General features: G+C 48.7%; 1 protein-coding gene across 2 annotated transcripts in view; it reads left to right on the top strand.

Moving 5' to 3' along the window:
* zmynd10 (zinc finger, MYND-type containing 10) overlaps positions 1-26,807 on the top strand; it is a 109,409-nt gene that overhangs the window by 34,060 nt on the left and 48,542 nt on the right. For both annotated transcript variants that reach the window (XM_038810739.1, XM_038810738.1), the window contains exons 4-6: positions 6,014-6,067; positions 8,381-8,515; positions 22,301-22,389. In XM_038810739.1, coding sequence (XP_038666667.1) covers positions 6,014-6,067; positions 8,381-8,515; positions 22,301-22,389 — 278 coding nt within the window. The remainder of the gene's footprint in view (positions 1-6,013; positions 6,068-8,380; positions 8,516-22,300; positions 22,390-26,807) is intronic.

Genomic DNA, 26,807 nt, shown 5'->3' with positions numbered 1-26,807 from the left:
GCTTGCCACTGGCCCAGACATAACAATATTTACAAAAGGAAGTCCATGGGACCGTAGAACTCTAGATGGATTCGATCAGTCGTTTGGTGGTCCTTGACGTCCTGGCCGAGCGCCGTAGTGGAGGAGGAGTCGTCGGATCGGCTGATGGTCCTGCTGATGTCCTGGAGTCCGGGAGCGATAGACCTCGAGTAGTCTCCGTCACCTGAGCTGGCCGTGGAGACGCCATGGATGAGGGATGGGGAAGCTGAGTGGGGTGCTGGGGTGAAAAAGGGGAGGGGGGGTCTGTGGTGGGGGGGGGTGGTTGTAGATGCCAGGAACCCTTCGAGGCAAGTCAGCCAGAGCTTAAAGAGTTCTGTAGAGTTCAGAGTTTGCGGGCTGATGCGGAGGCATTCGGGCTTGATGCGGAACTCCATCTTCAAAGTTGTAGTTAATTAAATTGATGCACCATCAATTGCACGCGAGGCGAGTGATTTACCAATGTCAGGCTTTAATTAACTAGAACACAGCCTGGCGATCGTCTACAGTGGAAAAGGCCGATCGTCAGGCTTCTGAGCATTTATACCTCGTTGATAGAGGCGTGGTTAACTCAGCCTCTCGGCCAATCGGTCGAGAGGCACATGACCGACCAGGGCCAATGGTAAGCCGACGTTCTGGCCCAATGGCAGACGAGTATGCAGATCATATCATCACACCTGCGCAGGCCCCCCCAATCCCGGGCAACCAGCACCCCCAGGTATTTAAAGTGAGTCCCTGCCTTACGGAATGGCAGCCCCCCCACCCCTGCCCCCACCCCTGGCCGAGACACCACAAAATATTCACTCTTGTCTAGATTTAATTTGTACCCTGAGAAAGACCCAAACACCCGAAGCAGCTCCAGTATTCCCCGATTGACACACTTGGTTTCGACACATATAATAACAATTGGCATATAAGGACACCCTATGCTCTATCCCCCCTCCCCCGCACTATCCCTTTCCATACCCCCGAATGTCTTAATGCGATGGTCAACGGCTCAATCGCGAGTGCAAACAGCAGCGGGGACATAGGACATTCCTGCCTAGTCCCACGGTGGAGAGGAAAGTATTCTGAGCTGATGTTATTTGTGCGGACGCTGGCCCTTGGCTTTACCCAGTCCACAAATCTGGATCCAATTCCAACCGCTCTAGAACTGCCATCAAATACCCCCATTCTACCCAGTCAAACGCTTTCTCGGTGTCCAATGCCCCAACCACCTCTGTTTCCTTCCCCTCCGCCGGTACCATAACCACGTTCCATACCCTCCTAATGTTCGAAATGAGCTGCTTCCCTCTCACAAACCCGATCTGATCTTCATCTATCACTTTCGGGAGGCACTCCTCTCGCCTAACTGTCAGTACCTTCGCCAATATCTTTGCGTCCATCTTTAAAAGTGATATGGGTCTATACGACCCACACTCCGTCGGATCCTTATCTTTCTTAAGTAACAGGGAAATCGATGCCTGCCTCAAGGTTTGTGATAACACCCCCTTCCCTATCGCCTCCTCAAACATCCCCACCATCAGCGGTACCAGCTTATTTTTGAATTTTTTATAATATTCCACCGGAAACCCATCTGGCCCTGCCACCTTCCCAGACTGCATCCTCCTAATCGCATCTTTTATGTCCTGCTCCATTATCGCCCCCTCTAATGTAGCCCTGTCCCCCTCCCCTAACCTCGAGTACTCTAGCCCATCTAGAAATTACTGCATCTCCCAGCCTCCCCCAGGTGGCTCTGACCTGTATAATTTCTCATAGAATTCCTAAAGGACCTTGTTAATCTGATCTGGGGCTACCACCAACTACCCTGCCCAGTCCCGCACCTGGACAATTTTCCTTGCCGCAGCCTCTACGGAGCTAACCCACCAACATACAGCCCGCCTTCTCTCTATACTCGTAAACTGCCCCCTTTGCTCACCTCAATTGGTGTACCGCTTTCCTGGTACATAGTCGGTCAAAGCTCGCCTGGAGTTCCTTCCTCTTTTCCAACTGCGCTGGGTCCCTATCTTCTGCATACCTCCTGTCTACCTCCAGCATCTCATCTATTACCCTCTGACGTTCCAACTTCTCCTCTTTGTCTAGCCTAGCCTTGAACAAGATCACCTCACCCCCTCACCACCACCTTTAAAGCCTCCCAGACAACCACCTTTGAGACCTCGCCCGTGCTGTTAAAACTTACCAGCGCCACTAGTCTCCCCCCAGCTCCTCTGTTACAATCACATACCTACCCCCTGATCTGCAACCACCTTCTCCATCTGGAACCGTACCCTTTTGCTGACCATTACAGCTACCCCTTGAGCTCTTCCGTCAAATCCAGAATGAAACACCGGACAAACCCAGCCCTTTTTAAGTCTCACTTGGTCCTTCACCCTCAGGTGAGTCCCCTGCAGCATAGCTACATCTGCCTTATTAACATCAAATCCTCCCCCCTTCCCCAATTCCCCCCTGCACTTCCCCTCGAGAAAAGCTCCCCCAGTATTGATCCTCCCCACCTGCTTGCCTCGTAGGCCCATCGAGTAATCTATCATCATAATCAAACTTTTGGTGTATTCCATTGCCAAATGCTCCTGCCATCAACATCCTTGGGGTCAATATTCACCAAATATTAAATGAGTAAACAACTAAGTTCCATGGCTACTGTGACAGCTCAGTAGCTGGGTATTTTGTGGTGAATGGGAAACCCCCTGATTCCCCAAACCCTCTTTTGTCACCTCCAAGGGACAAGCCATGAGTATAAAGAAATACTCTCAGTTTGTTTGGACAGCACTCAAGATTATCAGTTCCATTCGAGAAAAAACAATCCGTCTGATTGCCACCTTATCCCCCTCTGTTACTGGTGTATCATGGCTGCAGTTTGAGCCATGTACAGGATGCACAGTAGCAAGTTTCAGAGGCTCCTTTGGCACCTTTCAAACACATAACCTCCACCAGTTAGGAAGACTAGGACAGCGGGTGCTTGGAAACAAGCAAGTCCCCATCCAAATAATTTGGACATATATCATCATCACTGTAAAAATCCTGAAATTCCTACCCAGCATTGTTGGAGCATGTTCACCACACATATTGAGCCACTTCAAAAATAACACTCACACCATCTTTTCAAGGATAACAAAGGATGGACATCAAAGTTTTACCAGGATGTTGCCTGGAATGGAGGGCATTAGCTATGAGGAGCAGTTGAATAAACTCGGTTTGTTCTCACTGGAACGACAGAGGTTGAAGGGCGACCTGATAGAGGTCTACAAAATTATGAGGGGCATAGACAGAGTGGGTCGTCAGAGGCTTTTCCCCAGGGTAGAGGGGTCAATTACTAGGGGACATAGGTTTAAGGTGCAAAGGGCAAGCTTTAGATGTACAAGGCAAGTTTTTTACACAGAGGGTAGTGGATGCCTGGAACTCGCTGCCGGAGGAGGTGGTGGAAGCAGGGACGATAGTGACATTTAAGGGGCATCTTGACAAATACATGAATAAGATGGGAATGGAGGGATACGGACCTAGGAAGTGTAGAAGATTGTAGTTTAGTCGGGCAGCATGGCCGGCACGGGCTTGGAGGTCCGAATGGCCTGTTCCTGTGCTGTACTTTTCTTTGTTCTTTGTTTAACTTTCCTCGGGGCACCCATATCCCAAGAATGAATGAAAGAAAATGTTTCTAAGTTGTATGTCATCAAGATGCAACATACCTACTCTATATAACACTGGGTACAAGATTTGTACACTGCATGTAGTACTGGATGAAATACTCCTCCAATGTGTATGGTATTGAGTTTAACACTTCCCCTTTTAAAGAACAGGACTACATTAGTGCTACAGACACCAAAATTATCGACTCCATAGAGTAATTGTCACATGTCTACTATTTATCTCCTGTACATTATCTGGCTTGCACAGAATATTGTTTAATTTAGGAACACATTTATACCATGGTAGTATTATGTATGGCAAGCCCCATTCACTATGATAATGTTTTGAATCTGGCATATGAACACAGTTGAATCAATAATATCCCCATCATATTGGGAAACCTCACACTTCTGAGTTCCAAGTCCCTATCACATATTGGGCAGTTTGTGTTCCACGTTTATATTTCCTGTCATGCAAAACCTTGTAGCGTGATGACATCATCATCAAATGTAATGAAAAAATAAAAATGAGTATGAATGATGTGTAATTCAGCTCTTCATACCAACTATGAACCTGAGAGAGCTTGTTTTATGTTTGCTGTCCACTATGAGATGCATCCTAAATCTGCTTTCACTCTGGTATCCATCCCTTGACTGTAAATGGGGTCACAACATGACGACTGGCAGCTTTGCAGCACAAACAACTCCTCAAATCTCATTTATAAATGTTTGAGATATCAATTTTATTAATTCTTCATCCTAATTCCCAAACCGACACTGCAAAGAGGGAAAGTCAGAGGGGGCCTGGCTCTACCGAACCTACAGTTCTACCTCTGGGCAGCAACAGCAGAAAATATGAGGGGATGGATACAAGAACCTGACACCAATTGGATACAAATGGAGGAGGCATCCTGTAAAGGAACAACCCTCCAGGCCCTGGCCAAAGCAGCACTCCTATCCTCCTCAACAAGGTACACAACGAGCCCAGTGGTAGCGGCTACGCCGAGAACGTGGACTCAGTTGAGACAGCACTTCGGGATAACCAAAATGTCCCTTATGTCCCCCATCTGCAGCAAACACAGATTCCTCCCAGCCATGCTAGATACCACCTTCAAAAAATGGAGGCGGGATGGGGGCACACTGACGATCGGGGACTTCTACATAGGGCGCAGACTGGTGACACTGTTAACGAACTGACGAGGAAGTGGAAACTAGCAAGAAGACAGGAATTGAGACACCTCCAAATAAAGCACTTCCTCTGCAAAGAGACAGTAGGGTACCCCAGGGCCCCAGAAAGCACATTACTAGAAGACCTGATAGGCACAAGCAGCGGGAAGGGGGGGGCTATGTGGGAAAATATACGGACAGTAATGGACAGAGCACGAACACCACTGGACAGGACCAGACAAAAATGGGGGGACGAACTGGAGACAGAGGTAGGATGGGGACTCTGGAGAGAAGCACTGAGCAGGGTGAGCGCCTCCTCCTCTTGCGCAAGGCTAAGTCTAATGCAGCTCAAAGTGGTGCACAGAGCGCACTGGACCAGAACCCGAATGAGCAGGTTCTTCCCGGAGGTGGAGGACAAATGTGAACGGTGCCAGAGGGGCCCGGCCAACCACACCCACATGTTTTGGGCTTGCCCCCAGCTTGCTGGGTTCTGGACAGCCTTCTCCGAGGCAATGTCCAAGGTTGTGAGGGTGAAGCCATGCCCAATAGTGGCAATCTTCTGGGGAAGGGGGCCAACACCCGAACTTTCGCTTCCTTAATCGCACGCCGGAGAATCCTGCTCGGCTGGCGATTGGCAGCGCCGCCTAAAGCTGCAGACTGGCTCGCTGACCTCTCCGAATTTCTCCACCTGGAGAAGATTAAGTACGCCATCTGAGGGTCAGAGGAAGGCTTCCTGGATAGTTGGATAGCAAAACCTGTTCGAGGCCAGCAACGAGGAGTAAGCCAGGGGGAAAAAAGATAAAGAACTAAAGGACTGCGTAACCCAGGGGGAAATGGGGAAACCACAAGAGAAGAGGAAGGGTGCTAAAACCAATGGGGGGAGGGGGGGAGGAGGAGGAAGGGGAAAGGGGGATATCATAGACAACCAGAGGGCAGCAAAATATACGTACAGTTAGTCAAATAAAGGACAAAACAAACCTCTCTGTAAAATAAAGCAAATTAGCACGGGCAAGAAAAATGTAATGTATATAAATAACAACTGTTTATAAACATGAGAAAAGCCAATAAAAAGATTTTCAAAAAAAAAATCTTCATCCAGAAAAGGGTTTGCAGGACATGTGGTATTCCTTACTGGCAGAATGTTCTTGTTGGCATTGTATTCCTGATATTGAGTGAACTTAGTTTGTGACTGTGCCCTTTCTCTTGTATAGATTCATCACGAAGCAACCATTATTAACCTTCTAGAAACTATCTTTTACCACCAGGTAGGTGTGTTACACATTTCAGCTCGGTGCTCTAAACTAATGAAAAGATTCACTGATGTTCAATAATTGGCATATATTTCACAAAAAGTACTCCTATTTTCTCCCATACTGTAAACACAATGCAAAAAATACTTTTCCCAAAAAGAAGCACATGAAACATTGGAGGCATACTGCAGAATCCCCTGTAATGTTAGGGGTGAAATGAGCTATTCCCACTGCATAAAAAGGGCTTGTCGCAAATTGGCAGAGGATTTTTAATTATACTAATTTTATTTTCCATTGTATTGAAAAATATTGCCAAGGTTTTTAATTTCAAACCAAGTAAAAGCAACAGTGAAACTAGGAAATGAGTCTATAAAAAGAGTTTGAAATATTGTTCTGTGACCTTCAGAAAACTGCATGTAACGAACAATTGACTGCCATTTCACTGCAAAACTATTTCACACTGTTGGCCTGAACCAATTTCAGCACCATAATGTTTTATGGGTCTCTGAAGTAAATGCTATTAATCAGAATTGACCAAAAGTACAATGCATAAGGATTACTCCACAAGATTCCAATGAGACCACATCATCTCATTCCCAAGTGCCTGCTATGGACTGGACAAACAATTCAAAATATGTCTATATAATCCCTTTAGTTTGAATTATTTCCAGATCAGTCAACCGTGCCAGGTTCCCACACAAACTTGTCTTTTGCTCTCCACCTCGTAGCTGTGTGGAGTCTGCACATCCTCCCCGTGTGTGCGTGGGTTTCCTCCGGGTGCTCCGGTTTCCTCCCACAGTCCAAATATGTGCAGGTTAGGTGGATTGGCCATGATAAATTGCCCTTAGTGTCCAAAATTGCCCTTAGTGTTGCGTGGGGTTACTGGGTTATGGGGATACGGTGGAGGTGTTGACCTTGGGTAGGGTGCTCTTTCAAAGAGCCGGTGCAGACTCGATGGGCCGAATGGCCTCCTTCTGCACTGTAAATTCTATGATATCTATGATAATGAACTCTAATTTGTTCAAAAATTTGTACAGAAATATTACTATTCATTACAACTCCTGTTCCTATGTTCCTATTCACCTCACCTTACAAATCACACCCTTGTGAAAACGTGGCCATTTTTTGCCAATGATCCTTGAAGTTGAACCATTTAGTTATCTGTGGATGCCTGAATGAAAATGTCAATCAACCTGAACTTTTGTAGCCTAGCACGCCACCGCGTTAGGCATTCATCTTGCGGGCAGTTTGTTATTATTAAGATGATTTTCATTAACTGAATGAAAATACATCTTGGGGGCGAATCTCCGCTTCTGCCTGCTGAAATCGGGAATCCCGATTGGGCGGAGAATCCCGCGTCGGCCCATAAAATAGGATCGGAGCGGGGCACAGACCTGTCTCAAAACCCGGTCCTGCCCCGCTAGTTGCAGTGGGCTTCCTGACCTGCGTCAATGGGAACATGCAAACAACTCACATGCATTCATCTGAATGAGATTAATGGGCTGGAAGCCTGAATCGTCATCCAACAGTTATGCTTCCCCCCACCCCCACCAGTGAGAAAACACCGGGCAGGCTTTGGTGCAAGTATTGACAAGCGCTATCCTGACACGATGAATACCGAGGTGGGTCAAGGAGGTAAGTCTATTACTCATGTACCCCTCTGCCGCTGCCAGGTCACCCTCATGCGCGTGAGGGTGGGGGGGTGACCTGTTATTCCCGTGGTGGGGAGAGGTATTCTTCCTTGATGACGAGTTAGGTCCCTTTGCCGGTGAGAAGGAGTTAACATTTGCGTATAGGGGTGGGGGACCTGTCTCTGGACACTGGTTTAGCTCAGTTGGCTTGACAGCTGGTTTTTGATGCACAGCAAGGCCAACAGCATATGTTGAATTCCCATACAGGCTGAGGTTATTCCTGAAGGCCCCGCCTTCTCAACTTTGCCCCTCGCCTGAGGTGTGATGATCCTCAGTTTAAATCACCACCAGTCAGCTCTCCCCTTCAAAGGGTAAAGCAGCCTATGGTCATCTGTGACTATGGCGACTTTATTTACTTTACAAATGCATCAAGTATTTGACGCATGACTAATAGCACTTGCTAACTTGCCTTCATTATTTATTTCTATTCAAAATTGTTTTTATTTAGATATGAGTTTTCAAACTCACCATCATCAAGGCATCAAATCTGGGATGTTCCTGATCTGTTCAATTTTAGCAACGTAACACCTGTGGTATCATCTGCTGAGCCCTATTCTTGGCTTAATGCAATTGCTGGCCCATCCACACCTTTCAACCACCACTAGTGGAATATCTTCTTTTAATTTTTTGCATGCAGGACCTGTGTGATTCTGCAGATGAGGCAGTGCTGGATCTCGTTGATTACTGCCATCGAAAGCTGACCCTGTTGGCTGCACAGAGTAGTGACTGTGAAAATCAGGAATTGGACAGATCATCGCCAGCAACCTTAGAGGTATGATTTAGAGCTTAAGCACTGTTGAGATGCCGATGTGATTAAATCATATCAATGTATTTCTATGGCCAAATTGTGAGTGTGTTTTGTTACGATCCCTGGAGAGACTGATAACTTTTAAAAAGATATTAAACTCAAAGGGTCTCATGACAAGATGTCATTTTAAGACATTTACTGCATTTAAGACGCTACAATCAACATAGACTAAACATTATTTAGTAGGCAACAAATACACTAAACTGCAGGAATAGTACCCCGGCTTAACTTCTTAACACAACTGCAGCCACATCTATACATTATCTCACACTCACAACAGAAATATAGACCAGGATTTTCCAGCCCTGTTACAGGGGAATCATGTAGTTGGCCTTGGTACTGGGATACAGAGCAAAGCAATGTAGCATTCTGTGCTGCTGAAAACGCTAAGATGGTTGGTCTCCGGATTGGAAACTTTGCCACCTGTGGTAAGTTATTTTTGTTAAGTTGGATATAGGAGTTTACATTTCAAAGGAATGCCTGAAGTTGTGGAAGGGATCTTAATGAGGTATATAAAATATTATAAATGGTAAACCAGGCATTGCTGCCTCACAGCGCCAAGGTCCTAGGTTCGATCCTGGCTCTGGGTCACTGTCCGTGTGGAGTTTGCACATTCTCCCCGTGTTTGCGTGGGTTTCGCCCCCACAACCCAAAAAGATGTGCCATGTAGGTGGATTGACCACACTAAATTGCCCCTTAATTGGAAAAAAATAATTGGGTACTCTAAAATTTAACAAAAAGATGGTAAACCAAAATATTAACGTTAAGAAATCATGATTTGAAACTAATTGGCAGGTTATGGTTTAAGAGCATGAGAGGCAAAAGCATTAGTCACATTCAGACTATAGCTGAGTGGTGCAACAGGATATTTAAGCCCTAAAGCTTTAATGGACTGAATAACCCATCATAAAACCCTAGCTTTCCTTAAGCGCTTATTATTGTATCTCTAGTTTATTAACATCCCAAGATGTTAATCTTGGCTTAATGTTTTCTAGCCTCTAATTCAGAAAATTGTGTCTTCAGGCTGCTCTCCAGTACTAGAATTCTCCCATTTTGATACTAAAGGCATGGGGCGAGATTCTCTGCAAATGCGGAGAATCGTAAAGGCTGCCATGGGACAGGCCGTGACCCACGGCAGCCTTCACGCCCACTTCTGGGGCCAATTCTCCCCCCAGGCGGGGCTAGGGGCGCGGCCCCATGCGTCACAACGGCGCGGCCTTGATGACGGTCGTCAAGGCCGCACGTCAAGCGTCACGCTGGCTGGCGTGGCCGATGACGTCGGCCGCGCATGTGCAGGTTGGACAACGCCAACCCGCATGCGCAGTTGCCGTCTTTTCCCTCAGCCGCCCCGCAAGACGTGGCGGCTTGATCTTGCGGGGCGGCGGAGGGAAAAGAGTGTGTCCGTTACGGACGCACGGCCCGCGATCGGTGCCCACCGATCGCGGGCCTATGCCCCCCTTGGCACGGCCGTGGTACTGCCGTGCCAATCGGGCCCCCAGATGCCCCAAACGGGCATCTTCAGCCCGTTTCATGACGGCAGCGAGCAGGTGTGTTTGCTGCCGTGTTGAAACGGGCGTGAAGGCTCGGCCCATCAGCCTCGGAGAATCGCCGCTTGCCGTAAAAAACGGCGAGCGGCGATTCGTGGCGTGGGGCGGGAGAATAGCGGGAGGGCGTGAAAAATGTCGGGAGTCCCTCCCGCTATTCTCCCACCCGGCGTGGGGGGCGGAGAATCGCACCCTTGATCTTCTGTCCTCATTACACTTGCGCTCAAGCATAACAAGGCCGATAAATAGCGGGTGAGGCCGCTATTTACCGCTAAATAGGAACCGCGCCAGGCGCCAAACAGTTTGCAATGGCAACCAGCCCACTCCCGTAAGTAAAAGTGGGATCACACCTTAACGTGGCAAGAAACCAATTATCACCTCTTAAGCCACATTTCCATACAATTAATGAGAGCCACCCCTTATCCAATGGCCTCCCGTCATTCAGCGGCCTCCCCAGCAAGTGCTCACACTGGTGGCAAATAGTAATCATTTGTAAAAACATGAACCCGACAGAAGGGCTTCTGTGGGGAGCCAAGTAGGTGAGTAGTTATCTTTGCTGACAGGCAAAGAGCCCGGGGCCATTGGGATTGCCACCCCTATGCTCAGTGGGGATGGGGGACGCTCGTCTGGGGTTGGGGGATCCTCCGCGGGGGGGGGGGGGCACCATGGGAGGATTGGGGCGCAGCCACTCGCTGCACTACCCTGCCAACCCCTGGATCATGTGTACCCATCCCAGGAGCAGCCCTTGTCCCTGCCCGTCTACCCCAGGACCACCGATAATCCCCACCGACTGCCTAGGCCTCTGACCGTGCAGCTGAAGGCTATTGCTAATAAGGAATTGGCAATCGTGGTTAAGTGAGCACTTCACACATGCCAAGTGTATTCCCGTGGATGGGTGGGCCATGTAGCATGTGGGAGTCATTGCCTAGCATTCCAATCAGACCGTGTTGCCTGAGCAGTGTACCTGAACACACAGCAGCCAATATTTGAATGGGACACAGCTCCAGGAGACGTCCAGGGCCGGAGGGTGGCTGAGTGCCACGGGGAAGGGGCCAGCGCCCAGTCCGGCTGATGTGAGTGGGTGTCCAGGGAACAGTGGCTGGGGACCTGTCAGGGATTCCCGCTGCGGCCTAGAGTACATGGGGTGGGTGTTCCAGGTAGGGTGATGGTGGGGGGGGGGGGAATCAATGGGTAATTGGAGTGTCTCGGGATGGGAGCCACCACTGTTTGTCGGTCTAATACCCTCTTCCAATACCTTACAGATATTGGCTGGGATGTTGGACGCAGAGGTTGCCTTACTGGTGCCGGTGCTACACAATGCGGCCAGACACCGGAGAAGGCGGCAGCAGCTTCTGCAAATGCTCGAGGCAGCGGCCCATGTGTCGGACCCGCCCCACACCCTGAGAACCCGACAGCCCATCAGGCTAGGGAGGGACACAAAGGGGGAGTCCCACAATGGCCGGGCATGCACGGGTGCCGCTGGTCATTTGAACAAATGATGGACTGTGTGTGCCACAGGAGGCTCCATCTCAACAAGGAGACGGTGCGACACCTGTGCCATATCCTTGCTGACTTAGCATCACGAGGAAGAGGGACACCTACTCCCGGTGGCCGTCAAGGCCACTGCAGCCTTGAAATTTTATGCCATGGGATTATTCCAGGGCTCAAGTGGGGACCTGTGTGGTATCTCACAGGCCACATCCCACAGGTGCGTCCGGCAGGTCTTTGGACTGTAGGAGGAAACCAGAGCACCTGAAGGAAACCCACGCAGACACAGGGAGATGTGCAAACTCCACACAGACAGCCACCAAGTCAGAATCGAACTTGGGTCCAGTGCTAACTACTGTGCCACCGTGGTGTTCAACCCAGTGAGCAACAGTCCAGCTGTTGTGTGAACAATTAATAAATTAACAAATTAATAAAGAATATATATTAGCTTAAAAGAAAGACAAAACACACGACAAGCAGGACTATAATGCGCTAGGACACTGAAGTACACCGACGGATGTCACATATGAAACTATCCCTTGTTCCCCAATGATCTTTACCTAAACTCTGGGACACCCCTATTCCCAAACAACATCCAATTTTTAAGTAACTTTCTGAGCTACATCCAGCAGGTAATAACCACAACCAGGTCTTGGGGCGGCATGGCAGCACAGTGGTTAGCACTGCTGCCTCACAGCTTCAGGGACCTGGGTTCAATACCGGCTTCGGGTAACTGTGTGGAGTTTGTACTTTTTCCCCCTGTCTGTGTGGGTTTCCTTCGGGTGCCCCGGTTTCCTCCCACAGCCTAAAGATGTGCAGGTTAGGTAGATTGGCCATACTAAATTGCCCTTAGTGTCCAAAAAGGTTAGGTGGAGTTACTGGGTTACGGGGAAAGGATGGAGGTGTGGGCTTAAGTAGGGTGCTCTTTCCAAGGGCCAGTGCAGGCTCGATGGGCAGAATGGCCTCCTTCTGCTCTGTAAATTCTATGATTCTATAATAAGTTGGCAATGTCTGGGAAATAGTCTTCAGGTTCAACAAAGGCATTAGAAAGAATGCTTCTTTTGGGAGACTATGGGAGCGATTTTGAGAAAGGCAGCGCGGGCTCAAAATCCAGAGAATCGAAAAACATGATTCTCTACAGCCTGATTGGGATTTGCGATTTGCCTCAGGAGTCCAGGATCCCCATTTTGAACCATTAGCATGTCATTAGCAAGCACTCACTTCAGACCTTCCCCCTCCCACTGAATATTCAGCAGGCACCGCTCAGGGTAGTGTCCTAGGCCCAATCATCTTCAGTTACTTTATCAGTGACCGCCTTCAATCATAAGGTCAGAAATGGGGTTGTTTGTGGATGACTGCACATTGTTCAGCACCATTCGCAACTCCTCAGGTAATTAAGCAGTCCGTGTCCAAATGCAGCAAGACCTGGACAATATCCAGGCTTGGGCTAAAAAAAATGGCAAGTTACATTCGCGCCACACAACTGCCAGGCAATGACCATCTCCTACAAGAGAGGATCTAATCATCATCCGTAGACATTCAATGGCATTTCCATCGTTGAATCCCCACAATCAACATCCTGATTGGTTACCATTGATCAGAAACTGAACTGGACTAGCCATATTAATACTGTGACTTCCAGAGCAGACCAAAGGCTAGGAATCCTACAGCGAGTAACTCACCTCCTGATTCCCCCAAAGTCCATCCACCATCTTCAAGACACATATCAGTAGTGTAATGGAATCCTCTCCACTTGCCTGGATGAGTGCAGCTCCAACAACACTCAAGAAGCTGGATACCATCCAGGACAAAGCAGCCCGCTTGATTGCTCCTCCTTCCACAAACATTCAAACCGTTCATCACCGACGAACAGTGGCAGCCGTGTGTACCATCGACAAGATGCACTGCAGTACCTCACCAAGGTTTCTTAGACAGTATCTTCCAAACCCACGACCACTCCCATCCAGAAGGACAAGAGCAGCGGATACCTGGGAACTCCACCACCTGGGGGTTCCCTCCAAGTCATTCACCACCCTGACTTGTATATATATATCACTGTTCCTTCACTGTGGCTGGGGCAAAATCCTGGAACTTCCTCCCAAACAGCACATTGGATGTACCTACACCTCAAGGACTGCAGCAGTTCAAGAAGGCAACACACCACCACCTTCTGAAGGGCAATTAGATATGGGCAATAAATGTTGGCCGAACCAGCAATATCTAAATTAATTTAAAACTTTTTTACAAAAGGTAAACGTGAACCCTCCGAGGTGGATGTCGGAGGTGAATGTTCAGACAACCCTGAATCTCCAAGGTCTTCACGATCTCAGGGGGCACCTCGGAGAGGATGTGGGGGACACAGATAAATTCACCTCGGAGCTGGGATTGGGGTTCACTTTGTCAATCTTGGGGGAGGAGTCACCAGCAGGTCTTATGTACCCCTTGCTTTAAGGGGGTTTTGATGCTGACATGCAGGCATCCCTTCCTGTGTCCTCTTTACTGGACTTGTGCTCGGGCCGCAGCTGAGACGAACCTATCCTTAGTAGGAGCTGGAAAATGGGTGGGAGGAAGTGAATGCAGGGGCTCAGCACCGGGGGCGACTGTGAGGTTCTTGGATGGGGTCACACGAGAGGCCAGGATGCAAAGGCAGAGTGGGCGACTCAGGAATGGGTTACATCGCTAATTCATGAGGAATGAATACCCTCTCACTTGGGGAAGCACGACTGCAGTGTGAGTAGAACCCACACTCAGACAGCACTGTAAGTACAAAGGGGTTAAGCTGTATGGAATTTCAATTCCATTTGTCTGGGAAGTTTGACTGTCAGGAATTAGTGTCTTGGCATGTGAACTGGGAGATTGAGGGTACCTGCTAGGTATGTGCTTGGCATGATAATTGCAGGCTTCATTCTAATCAGCTGTGCCTCGTCTGCTACAAGAGGGAGTCATTTTCCTGATATGTTACCTCACCCTTCATTCATTAGTCAATTCTGCCAAAATGATCTGAAGATTTAGACATCAGTACCACTGATTGGAGTCCCAAGCACACCATCTAGGCCTTCCATGCTCGCTGGTCTCCATAGGCACTGGGGTGCTTTAATCACATTTTAGTTTGATGTTTTAAGTTGTATCTGTGATTTGTTTTGTTTAAGGCAGTACCCGTTTAAGGGGTTGCCCCTTTTAATTTGTCCCTCTGTTTAGTTTATTCGGTTTCATCAAAACCGTTGGAGTCCCAAGCAGTGTCCCTTAGTTCTTTTAATTTTGTTCATTTGGTTTTCGCACCAAGTAGTTAGAGTCCCAAGCATTGAACTCCAATGCACATGCAAGAGTTAACATAATGGGGCAGCACAATGGTGCGGTGGTTAGCACTGCTGCCTCATGGCACCAAGGACCCAGGTTCGATCCCAGCCCCTGGTCACTGTCCATGTGGAGTTTGCACATTCTCCATCAGTATTCTGGTCAGGGCTTCCTCTGATAATTGTAGAACTAGGTTTCTGGCTGCAATCCCTTCTATTGGATCTGGAACAAGTGCTGGCGAGGTGTATATATGGTATTAAGTAATGGGTTAAGAGACATTCCAATTAGTTGTCTCATTTATGTTAAGTGTCCAATAATTGACACTGATATGTAAAGGGGCTTCAGGTGGCTTCTGGATCTGGTGATGTGTGGAGTTTTGTGCAGAGTCTGTTGGAAGAGTTAAAAGTGTGTTGGTGAAAAAGGAACAGAACTTTTGTCTCTTCATACCACAGCCGATTCCAATGGCTCTGATGACCCAAATAGGTCAGCCTGCAATAAGGCAGAATATGGAAGATACACTACTAACAGGATGGCGAAATCGTATGGCTACGAACAGGCCTCAAGACTATAAAAGGAGACCGAGACAAGGAAATTATGAAGACAGAAACCCAGTTAGAACCGACAACAGGAAGATGAACCCCAGAAATGCACGGGGCATGATAAATCAATGTTTTCGATGTGACTCTCAATACCATTATGATTTCAACTGTCCAACTCGTTATGATAGTGTTTGAAGCGATACATGACACAGAAGAGTCAGAAGAGGAAAAAGATGGTGACCAGAAAGAAGGCATTGTCCTATTAACAAGCAGTTTTACGCCGGTAATGAGGGTGTTGGTTGCAGAATCCTTCAACTGTGCTGTATTGGACAGTGGCTGCACATCTACTGTGTGTGGGATTGATTGGTTAAAATGTTATCTGGACTCTTTGGATGCTGAAAATCGTAACAAGGATAAGGAATTTGAAAGTTCCACAAGTTTCAGGTTTGGGGATGATAATACTCTGAAGTCGCTGAAAAGAGTGGTGATCCCTTGCAATATTGCTGGAGTGAATCATTTCAGTAGCACGGATGTTGTATCAAGTGAGATACCTTTGCTTCTTCGATGAAGAAAGCACACATGAAAATGGATATGGAACAGGATATGGCAACAGTTTTTGGAAAATCGGTGGACTTACAATTTACACAGTTGGGTCACTATTGTATTCCATTACTGACAAATAATATTTCAAGTAGAGTGGTTAAGGATGTGTTAATGGCAGTTGAAAATGGGACTTTAGCTGATACAAAGCTTATTGTAGTAAAACTGCATAGGCAATTTGCACATCCGTCTCCTCAGAGGCTGAAAAATGTATTAAAGGATGCAGGGGTAAGGGACGATGACTATACTCAACTGATAGAACAGGTTAGTGATCGCTGTGAAGTTTGTAGGAGTACAGAAGGACACCAGCACGACCGATAGTAACCCTACCTTTGGCCAGGGATTTTAACAACATTGTGGCCATGGACCTTAAGATCTGGGATAAAGCAAATAATATATTTATATTGCATTTTGTAGATTTAGCAACCAGATTTGTACGAAGTAAAGAAAAGAGAGTAATTCTGGATCAAATCCTGGAAAAATGGATCGGGACAGGAATGGGTCCACCGGCAAAATTCCTTACAGACAATGGGGGAGAATTTGCTAATGATGAGCTTAGGGATATGTGTGAAAACATGAATATCAGAGTTATGAACACGGCTGCAGAAAGCCCATTTAGTAATGGTGTCTGCGAAATAAATCATGCTGTCACCAATGACATGCTTCGGAAAATTTTGGCAGATCGACAAAACTGCAGGCTCAATTCAGCTTTAGCATGGGCGGTACATGCAAATAATTCATTGCAGATGGTTGGTGGCTATAGTCCTTATCAATTAGTGTTAGGTAGAAATCCTAAAATTCCGTCCATTTTGGATGACCAGCCTCCAGCTTGGGAGGGGACTACAATTATCTCTGCTTTTGCTGAACATTCAAATGCATTACATAGCAGTAGAAAAGCTTTTTTGGAAGCAGAAGTCTCTGAAAGAATTCGCAGAGCTTTAAGAGCTTTAAGACATAATGTACGGCTGTTTTTCAGCAAGGAGAAATGGTATACTACAAGAGAGACAATTCTAATGAATGGAAATGCCCAGGGAAGATCATAGGCATAGATGGCAACATGGTAATAAAACTGTTAGGGTACATTCATCAAGGATAATGGGTACCAATTTCAAATTTAGACAGAGCAGACAGACATGACGAGGAACCAGAGTCATCTGGTATGCACGTGTTACAGAACCAAGAGGATCAGTTAACTGATATAGACAGGGTTTCTGTCGAGGCACACGACACTTCTGATAAATTAGAACAGGTCATTTTTCCGAAAGGGCAACTGCCAAAAGTTGGTACAAAATTGACATACTTGCCTGAAGGGTCTAGTCAATGGAAGGATGCAACTGTTATTAGTAGAGCAGGGAAGGCCACTGGAAAGTATAAACATTGGTTGAATGTACAGCATTCAGGGGAGAGAATGAAGACAATGGATTGGGAAAACGAAGTTCAAAAATGGAGGGCACAGAAACGCAGTGCCAGTTCAGATAGTACATCGGATAGTGAACAGGTTCGCAGGAAAAGGTCGAGAACTATTGAAAGGACATCCCACAACAGAAGGGAAAGATCAAGCAGTAGCAGTACAGAACGAGATACCAAGCGGGAGAGGGGACGTAGTTTATCAAGATCTCGGAACATGAGTAAGACTATGAATACTAAGAGGAGTAGAAGCCTACATGCACGTGAGATTTTGGTGGCTTCAAATAAATTAGATGAAAAAGTTATCAAAGATGCTAAACAGCAAGAATTGCATAGTTGGAGGGAATTTGGGGTATACACGGAAGTACCAGATAGGGGACAAAAAGCTCTATCCCACAGATGGATTTGCACGGAAAAGGTTCTTCCGGATGGAACTTAAAAGGCAAAGGCCAGGCTTGTGGCAAGGGGATTTGAAGAAAACTTAGAAGATCAGGATTTAAAGGTAGATTCACCTACAGCAGGAAAGGTTCTTTTAAAGATTTTCTTGGCTCTATTAGCCACAAAGGCATGGGAATGCAAATCTATAGATATAAAAGCTGCCTTTTTGCAGGGGCATCAGCTCCAGAGAGACATTTTTCACCGTCCTCCTAAAGAAGCAGCTAACACAGAAGGGGTACTCTGGAAGTTGAACAAATGTGTATATGGATTAAATGATGCATCTAGAGTCTGGTACTTTTCGGTAAGGTCAGTTTTGTTAAAGTTAGGCAGTTGAAAGCAGATCCAGCAATGTTTTACTGGCACTATAAAGGAAATCTTTCTGGCATCTTTACGATGCATGTCGATGATTTTTTGTGGGGTGGGACTAGTGATTTTGAAGCTATTGTAATCTCTGGTTTGAGAAAAGAATTCAGGGTTGGAAGTCAGGCTTCCGGTGCATTTAAATATGTTGGACTGGAAATCGAACAGACTAAGTTAGGGCCAACTTTACGTTAGCAATCTTATTTGGAAAACATCAGCCCAATAGCAATTAGTCGTGGTAGGGTTTCACAAAAAGACACAATGGTTTCAAAGATAGATAAAGAGCAACTGCGAAGTTTAATTGGGCAACGGAACTGGTTAGATAGACAGACTAGACCGGACGTGAGTTTTGATGTCTTAGAGTTGAGTACAAAAATGAATGATCCCAAAATGGAAGAGATAATAAGAGCAAATAAAGCGTTGGTCAAACTAAAATGTAGGAGTGTGTTTTGAAGTTCCCTGTCTTAGGTGACCGGAGGCACTTGAAACTCATAGTTTATAGTGATGCGTCCTATGCAAATTTATGTGATGGGGTTTCAAGCGCAGGAGGTTTTATAATTTTCCTTTTGGGGAACAATGGTAAATGTTGCCCTCTTGTGTGGGAAACATAGAAAATAAGGAGAGTGGTCAAAAGCAATTTGGCTGCTGAGACGTTAAGCCTTGTGGAAGAGGTGGATATGGCCTTTTATATAAGTCAGATATTGACAGAAATTTTGGGATTAGGAGATTTGGGTAATATACCTATTGACTGTCACATTGACAATAAATCCCTGTGGGAAAATGTGCACTCTACTAAAAGTGTCAATGAAAAGAGGTTACGGATAGACATCGCAAGTTTGAAGCAGATGAAGACAGAGAGGAAATAACAAAAATTAAATGGGTCGACGGTAGCTATCATCTCTCAGACTGTTTTACGAAACGAGGGGCTAGTTCACAGAAACTTTTGGATATTGTTAATGAAGGACGCCTATTTCTGTGACTTTTTTTTTTCTTCCAAAAAAAACTGGAAAAAAAGAGGGGGGGGTGGGGGGAATCACGTGTGTGTTTTAGTTTCTTGAAATTTTATTTTCTCCTAATTGTTATTTTTTCTCCAAGGAAGGGGAGACTGTTAAGTAATGGGTTAAGCGACATTCCAATTAATTGTCTCATTTATGTTAAGTGTCCAATAATTGACACTGATATACGTAAAGTGGCTTCAGGTGGCCTCTGGATCTGGTGATGTGTGGAGTTTTGTGCAGAGTCTGTTGGAAGAGTTAAAAGTGTGTTGGTGAAAAAGGAACAGAACTTTTGTCTCTTCATACCACAGCATCTAATACGTCTAACATATGGAGCTCCCCACTGATGGCAGTGATAAAGATTCCCCAGGGAGAGCGAATCAGCGGGAGGCCGCCTAGAGCGCAACGTAATTCCCGTGAAGAAAAAACGTTTTGCTTGATGGGTCGAAATTCGGGCAGCACGATAGCACAAGTTGGTAGCACTGTGGCTTCACAGCTCCAGGGTCCCGGGTTCGATTCCCCGCTGGGTCACTGTCTGTGTGGATTCTGCACGTTCTCCCCGTGTCTGCGTGCGTTTCCTCCAGGTGCTCCGGTTTCCTCCCACAGTCCAAAGATGTGCAGGTTAGGTGCATTGGCCATGATAAATTACCCTGAGTGGTTAGGAGGGGTTATGGGGATAGGGTGGAAGTGAATGCTGAAGCGGGTCGGTGCAGACTCGATGGGCCGAATGGCCTCCTTCTGCACTGTATGTTCTATGTCTGTGAAATTCTATGAGATGTCCCCCAATGCCACCAGCAAGATTCGCACCATTTTTCTCACCGGAACTGATACTTTGTCATTTTTCATTGGTTTGATTCTCTCCTATATCTGCAACTTGATGTAGTTCTGGGGGTGGATTCTCCGTTTTTGGGACAAAGTCCCCACGTCGTCATGAAGCTGTTGGGCGGAATTCTCGAAAAATGGGGCTATGTCCCCACGCCCGCGAGAAAACAGGCGGGAATTACTCTGGACTTTCCTGGAGAGCCCTGTATTTCCGGCCGTGGGCGCGCGCATCGGCGGCCCGCGCAACATGGAGGACCCACATAGCAAGCCAGCCTCAACAATATAGCCCCCCCCCCCCCCCAGATTGCGCGCGCCTGCCTATCAGTGGCCCCCAATCGCGAGCCTGGCCGTCCTGGAACCCCCCACCCCTGGTTAAGGACTCCCCGCCCCCTACCAGGGCGGCCGCAGACTGGGTCCGCAGCCACCACTCCACACTCCCGCCAGGTGGAACCATGCGCGAACCACGCTGATGGGAACTCGGCCAGGTGCAGGCTGAGAATTGCCACGGGGGCCACTCTCAATGGCCCCCGACCGGCACCAACCGCGCACGCGCGACTGGCGACGATTCTCCGGTCCACAGAGAATCGCGGGAAGGCGTCTCCACCCCCGCGCCGAACGCGATTTCGGTGCGGAGGCTCAGAGAATCCCGCCCGTGGTCTTGCTGGTGGCATTGTGGCAAAGGCCACAGATACACCACATTGCTGGTGGCTAGCAGGCAGCCATCGTAGAGCTTTCAGCTCTAGCTGCCGATATGGCTCCCAGCACTTCCGGTTCAGAGGTCGCGCATGCGCAAGCCGACGGCCTCCAGCGGCCGCGCCGTGCTCCATGGCGGACTCAACCCGCGGACCTGGACCTGCAAAATAGTCCCGCATCAGCCGCTCATGCACCCCGGCCAGCCCGCACACATTGCCTCCAGTCACGAATGAAGCCCCCCCCACACGCCAATCAGCCCTCCCCCGACTGTGGCGACCCCAGACTGAGTCTGCAGCCGCCATGCGAGAATCCAGGATGGTGGGACCATGAGAGGTCCATGCCGTCAGGAATTTGGCCATTCGGGGATAGAGCATCGTGGGGCAGGCCTCAGGCAATGGCCTGAGGTGGTAGATACTCGACACGGCGTGTGGGGGGGAGGGAGAATTTAAGAACTGGCACTGCTTCTGATTTTGGCGCCAAATCAGATTCTCTGCCCCATCGCCCAACTCGATTTTGGTGTCGGGGGGCAGATAATCCAGCCCCTGATGCTAGCTGTCTCGCTCCCTTTTTAGGGTTTTACGAGTTCAGTTATGCTGGTTCTGTCTGTTGATGTTATTCACTCTGTGGAGTTGTCTTTTGGTAGATATTTGTCCATTTCCTTATCTTCCCATTTTGAAGTTATCACATCTATAGCCTCATTGTTTTCTCTAATCATATATGTAAAATACTTGTTTTCCACCGATAACCGAATTCACACCTCATCATTTCCCCTGATGTCTGCCTCTAATCAACTCACTGTTTTTACTCTTTTTAATCTTAATTTTTCTTAATTCTTAATATGGCCCCGCCCCACCATGGGAGAGTTTGGGAGAATTCCAATCTTGAATCTTTTACAAACATATCTCCCTTATTCCTCACTGGAATCAGGGTCCTTTCTCATCCTTTTTCAAATGCATCTGCCATGTCCAAATTTACTGCACGTTGCTACCAGATTCCTCCACACATTGACGGTTCCAAAGGCAAGCTTGAATCCTGCAAGTGTGTTGTCAACGTGCAAAAATTTAAAAGAGTAAAACTCTCACTTCCAAAATCATTCAGGATTGCAATCTGCGTGCCGTATTAAATAACAGAACTAAAACCTTCTGTTGGCCCTCTAACTGCTCCGATCAGAACTTTTGGCACATGGCAAAGTGAAGCTAGTGCATATAGGTCTGCACCACTCTCTTGTCACTTAATGGAGAATGTAAAAGCTCTACAAGTTAAGAGCTTTTAAACTATTACTATTACTCATACTAATATAATTACTGTTAATCGTTGTAATTATCTAAAGAAATTTGATCAAGAAAATGCAGCTTTGTCACAGATTTTCCCCCCAACGTGTACTGTATTCTGCAACAATTACAGGTGCAGCATAGTATTTCTGGAGTTCGGATAAACTCTGAACATTGCAAAACCATTTTTCTTAAATTTCAGCCATTCCTGCAATTTTTGCAGGGGTTTCAGCTTCAAAGAGAAACTGTAGTACGTGTATGGTTAAAATGTTATGTGCTTGCATTTTGTTTCATAAAGGAATTACAGAAGCAGAGTCAAAAGCTGGAATTTGATATCTCCCTCAAGGCTCTCTCCATTATTCGCTATATAACTGATCACATTGACAGGTGTGTAACAGAACCACTGCTGTATGTAGCAGCTGCATTGTTAAAGAAGGTGCATGTTTTGGGTGGCACTGGGCTAATTGAGAAATTTTATAGTTTATAATAAGTCTATCAGTTTTATGCTGAGTGTACGATGTATATTGACTGATGAGACATTTCGGGCTGGATTCTGTTTTTGGGACTATGTCCTTAATTGGCATCAAAAATGTGGGGCGGGATTCTCCCATTCCCGGCGGGGCGGGCCATACCGGCGCCGAGGAGTGGCGTGAACCACTCCGGCATCGGGCCGCCCGGAAGGTGCGGAATCCTCTGCCGACCGGCGCTAGTTGGCGCATGTGTGGGTGCGCCAGCGTGTGCTGGCATCATCCCAGCGCATGCGCAAGAGGGTTCTTCTCCACGCCGGCCATGGCGGAGGTTGACAGCAGCCAGCGCGGAGGGAAAGAGAGCCCCCACAGCACAGGCCCACCCGCGGATCGGTGGGCCCCGATCGCAGGCCAGGCCACCGTGGGGGCCCCCCTGGGGCCAGATCCCTCCGCGCCCTCCCGAGGACTCTGCAGGCCACCTGTAGAGCCAGGTCCTGCTGGTACGGACCTGGTTTGATTTATGCCAGCGGGAGCGGCCAAAAGCGGGTGGCCGCTCGGCCTATCGCGGGCCGGAGAATCGCCGGGGGAGCCGCTGCCAGCGGCCGCCGACCGGCACGCCGCGATTCCCTGCCCCGCCAAAACCCCAGCGCCGGAGAATTCAGCAGCCGGCGGCGGGGCGGGATTCACGCTGCCCCCCGGCGATTCTCCGGCCTGGCGGGGCTCGGAGAATCCCGCCAGTGGACTTCCACACCAGAAAAACTGTTGCGATAGAGTCATATATTCCTAGCCCTGTAGGGGCTAGGAGGGACCCGGCGTAAATCTAGCAGCTGTTGCTGCAGATCCGGGACCCTGCACTTCCGGATCGGAGGCAGCGGCCAGTAGCCTTCAGCAGCCGCGTAGTTCTCCATGGCGGAGTTGGACCACGGAGCTCGACCTTAAAAATAGACCCCCCCCCATCATCCGCGCACCCGACTCTGACCACCCGCCCAAACATTGTCCGGCCATGTACAAGGGATCTCATATCAGCCCGCCCCCGACCAGGGCGACCCTGGACTGAGTCCGCAGCCGCCACGCTAGTATCCCGACCAGCAGGACCACATTAGATCCACGCCGTCGAGACGTCTGCCGTTCGGGGGCAGAGAATGGCGGAGCAGGCCTCTAACAATGGTCCCAGGTAAGTGCTAGACCGTTCTTTTAGGGGCCCGCAGAATCGGGGAACCGGCGCTGGTCCCGATTCCGTGTGGGGAAATGGATTCACTGCCCCGGCACCGACTGCGATTTCGGTGTTGGGGTGCAGAAAATCCAGCCCTTCATATTTTATCCTCAGGTTAGTGAAGCACTCCAAGTATTGGTTAAATTTTTAATACTGTAGCACTATTCCAGCAAGATGTTCTAACCCCAGAGTCTATATCAGTTCTACAACAATGAGACTGTCCGATTTATTAAGGGCGGGATTCCCCGAAGCGAGATCGCCGGCCACCACTGCCAGCAAGAATGGAGAATTTGGTGTTGAGCCAAAACTGCATTCACTGCAACAGGAATGGAGAATCACGCTGGCTTGAATGGACGGAAAATTCCAGCCCAGATATACTACACCCACGGCATATTTGAATAATTTATCATCCACTCTTTTGCTGATTGCTGGTTGATTGCTGAAAGTTTTTAAAAATTAATTCCGCTAAAGCACAACCTAATAAATTGTGGTCCACAAGGTGATAGATTCTGTTCCTGTTGGGCGCCCTGCTTGCTGGGAGCAGCATCTTATGACAATATTGCATTGTATACTTTTTTTCGGATTAACTTGGCTTCTGTCACATATTATGGGCTTGATTTAATGGCTGTGTTGAGCTTAAGCGAGAGCGCGACAAAGCCGTTAGATTGCAAGAGAGTTCAAAAACGAGAACTGCGCCGGGCGTTGATCGGTTTGTGATCTAACCGGCCCGCCTCCATTGGTGAAATCAGGAACCTGCCATAGCGTCGTGAGAAACCAATAATTACCACTTCAGGCCAATCTCTATACAACTAACGGTAGCGACACCCTACCTAATGGCCCTCTGTGATCTAACTGCCTCCCCAGCAAGTGGTCATGCGGGCGCCAATATGTACACCTTTTTAAAAACGTGAAGCTGGTGGAAGGGCTGCAGTGGGGATCCAAGAAGGTTAGTAGCCATCTTCGATCCCGGGCAATGAGCCCGCAGGAACCCCAGTGCTCGGAGGGAACGTGAGCTCGGAGGGGACGTGAGGGAGCCCCCAGGTGGCTGGTCTAATTCGCGGTGGCCCGCTATCGGTGGTGGCGGAGATACAGATAGAGCTGGGGGAGGTACCCGCCCATGGCCTCGGGTGGGGAGAGATAGGTGTCTGAGCGCCCGCGGATCCGCCATGCCACTCCCTGGATCGTGTGTTCCTGTTGAGGGGTCAACACCAGCCCCTGCCTGTCCGCCCCTCCGACCACCGATAACTCCCAATGACCGAGAAGATCTCTGGCACATCGTGGCTGGAGGCTATTACTAATTAGGAATTGCAATCGTAGTTAAGTGAGCACTTCACATAGAACATAGAACAGTACAGCACAGAGTGGATCCCAAGTGGATTCCCGTGGGTAGGGGTACCGTGTACCATGTAGGGTTATTGCCTAGTATCCCAATCAGAACGTGATACTTGGACACTGCCTGAACACTGTGGGAGGCAACACCACTGACACAGCAGCCAACATCCAAACACCCAAGGACTGGGCCCCAGCACCGGGGACATTTCTGTGACCAGAGGGTTGGTGTGTGCTCCAGGGAGGGGACCAGCACCCAGTCCAGGTAATGTTACGTGCCCTCCGCTGCGACCAGGGGTGTGTGAACAGAGTGTGTTGAATGGCAGAGGACGTTGAGGATGGTGGTGGTTGTGGTGGGGGGAAGGGGCTGGGAGAGTAATGGGGGAATGGAGGGCCCTGGGGTCAAGGAAGGGTGAGGTCACGGATGCCTATTTGCCCGGGTAGCAAACCATATAAACTTTGACATGGACCAGGCCGAACCGGATGCCTGGGCAGCAGGATTCTCTGCCATCACTGGGATGCCCCAGGTCCAAGGGATGGTGGATGGCAAATATGCTGCCTTGAACTCAATGGTCCGTCAGGGAGTGCCCTACTTCAACAGGAAGTGGTTCCACTCCCTGAACGTCCAGCTCGTGTGCGCCCACCATATGTGAACACTTCCCAGGGAGTGTGCACGACAGTAACATCCTAGGCAGTTGGACATCCCCGGCCTCTTCGAGGACCACCCAGGATGGCCAATTGGCTCTTGGGGGATAAGGGGTACCCGTATCCACTGAGGACCTGGCTAATGACGCTAGTACGGCTGTTGACTGATGCAGAGACCCGATACAACAAAGCCAATGCGGCCACCTAGGCTGTTATTGAGCATTGCATCGGACTCCTCAAAATGTGCTTCGGATGCCTCAACTGCTCTGGTGGTGCCTGCAGTACACCCCCCGGAGGGTCGCCCACTTCGTGGTGGTCTGCTGTGCCCTCCACACCCCGGAAAGCAGTGGGGCGATGTTCTGGATATGGAAGGGGAGGAACATGTGGCCATCTGCGAGGAGGAGGCGCCAGACCAGGAGGAGCTGGAGGACAGCACGGGGAGGACCCGCAGGACCAGCTGGAGGATGGAAGACAGGCAGCAGCGGCGAGGGTCTGGCAAGCCCTGAGGGCTAGAGAGGCCCTCATCCTCGTCTGCTTCACATAGGACGTGGCCTTGTACGCCATTCCCCCTTCCCCTTTCCCTTCCCCACTCCCTCCCCATCCCTCAGTCTTCCCCCTCCCTTCCCCTTCCCCCCACTCCTCACCCATCCCTTCCTCCACCTTGTTCCAAGCTCTTTCAGCAGGTCACTGACGAGAGCAGGGGGGGATGATAACCCACTGAGAGATGAACGCTGATGCTCCTCAGTCTATGCCATAGTCTGACTCCTGCCTGTCTGCTGAGTGCCCACTCACACCCATCAACTGCACATGGTGTGCATGGGTGGGGTGGGGGATTTGGTGGTCAGCCTGCGCTGCGGATGAAAGTGCCAGAGGTGTCATATTTCTCAAATACAACGTTTTTTAAGGCTGTACGTATGTGTCTCCAACTGCCCTATTCCCCTGATGTGCATTGGCAACTGTGTGGTGCTCACCAGAATGTGCCCCAGAAACCTGTCCACTACTGTCGCCCACCGAGGTGAGTGCCTCTGCGTGGTGGAGAGTGTGGATGATAGTTGTGCCGCGAATACATTGGTCTCTTCGGAACTCCCCTCTCTAGGTAATCTCATGGGATACAGGGGAGGGGAGAACCGTCCCGAATGTGCCGACACCTT

This window comes from Scyliorhinus canicula, chromosome 11 (assembly GCF_902713615.1).
Source record: "Scyliorhinus canicula chromosome 11, sScyCan1.1, whole genome shotgun sequence".
NCBI classification, from domain to species: Eukaryota; Metazoa; Chordata; class Chondrichthyes; order Carcharhiniformes; family Scyliorhinidae; genus Scyliorhinus; species Scyliorhinus canicula.
The sequence above is the reverse complement of the archived record's forward strand: the minus strand, read 5'-3'. Positions and strand labels throughout refer to the sequence as shown.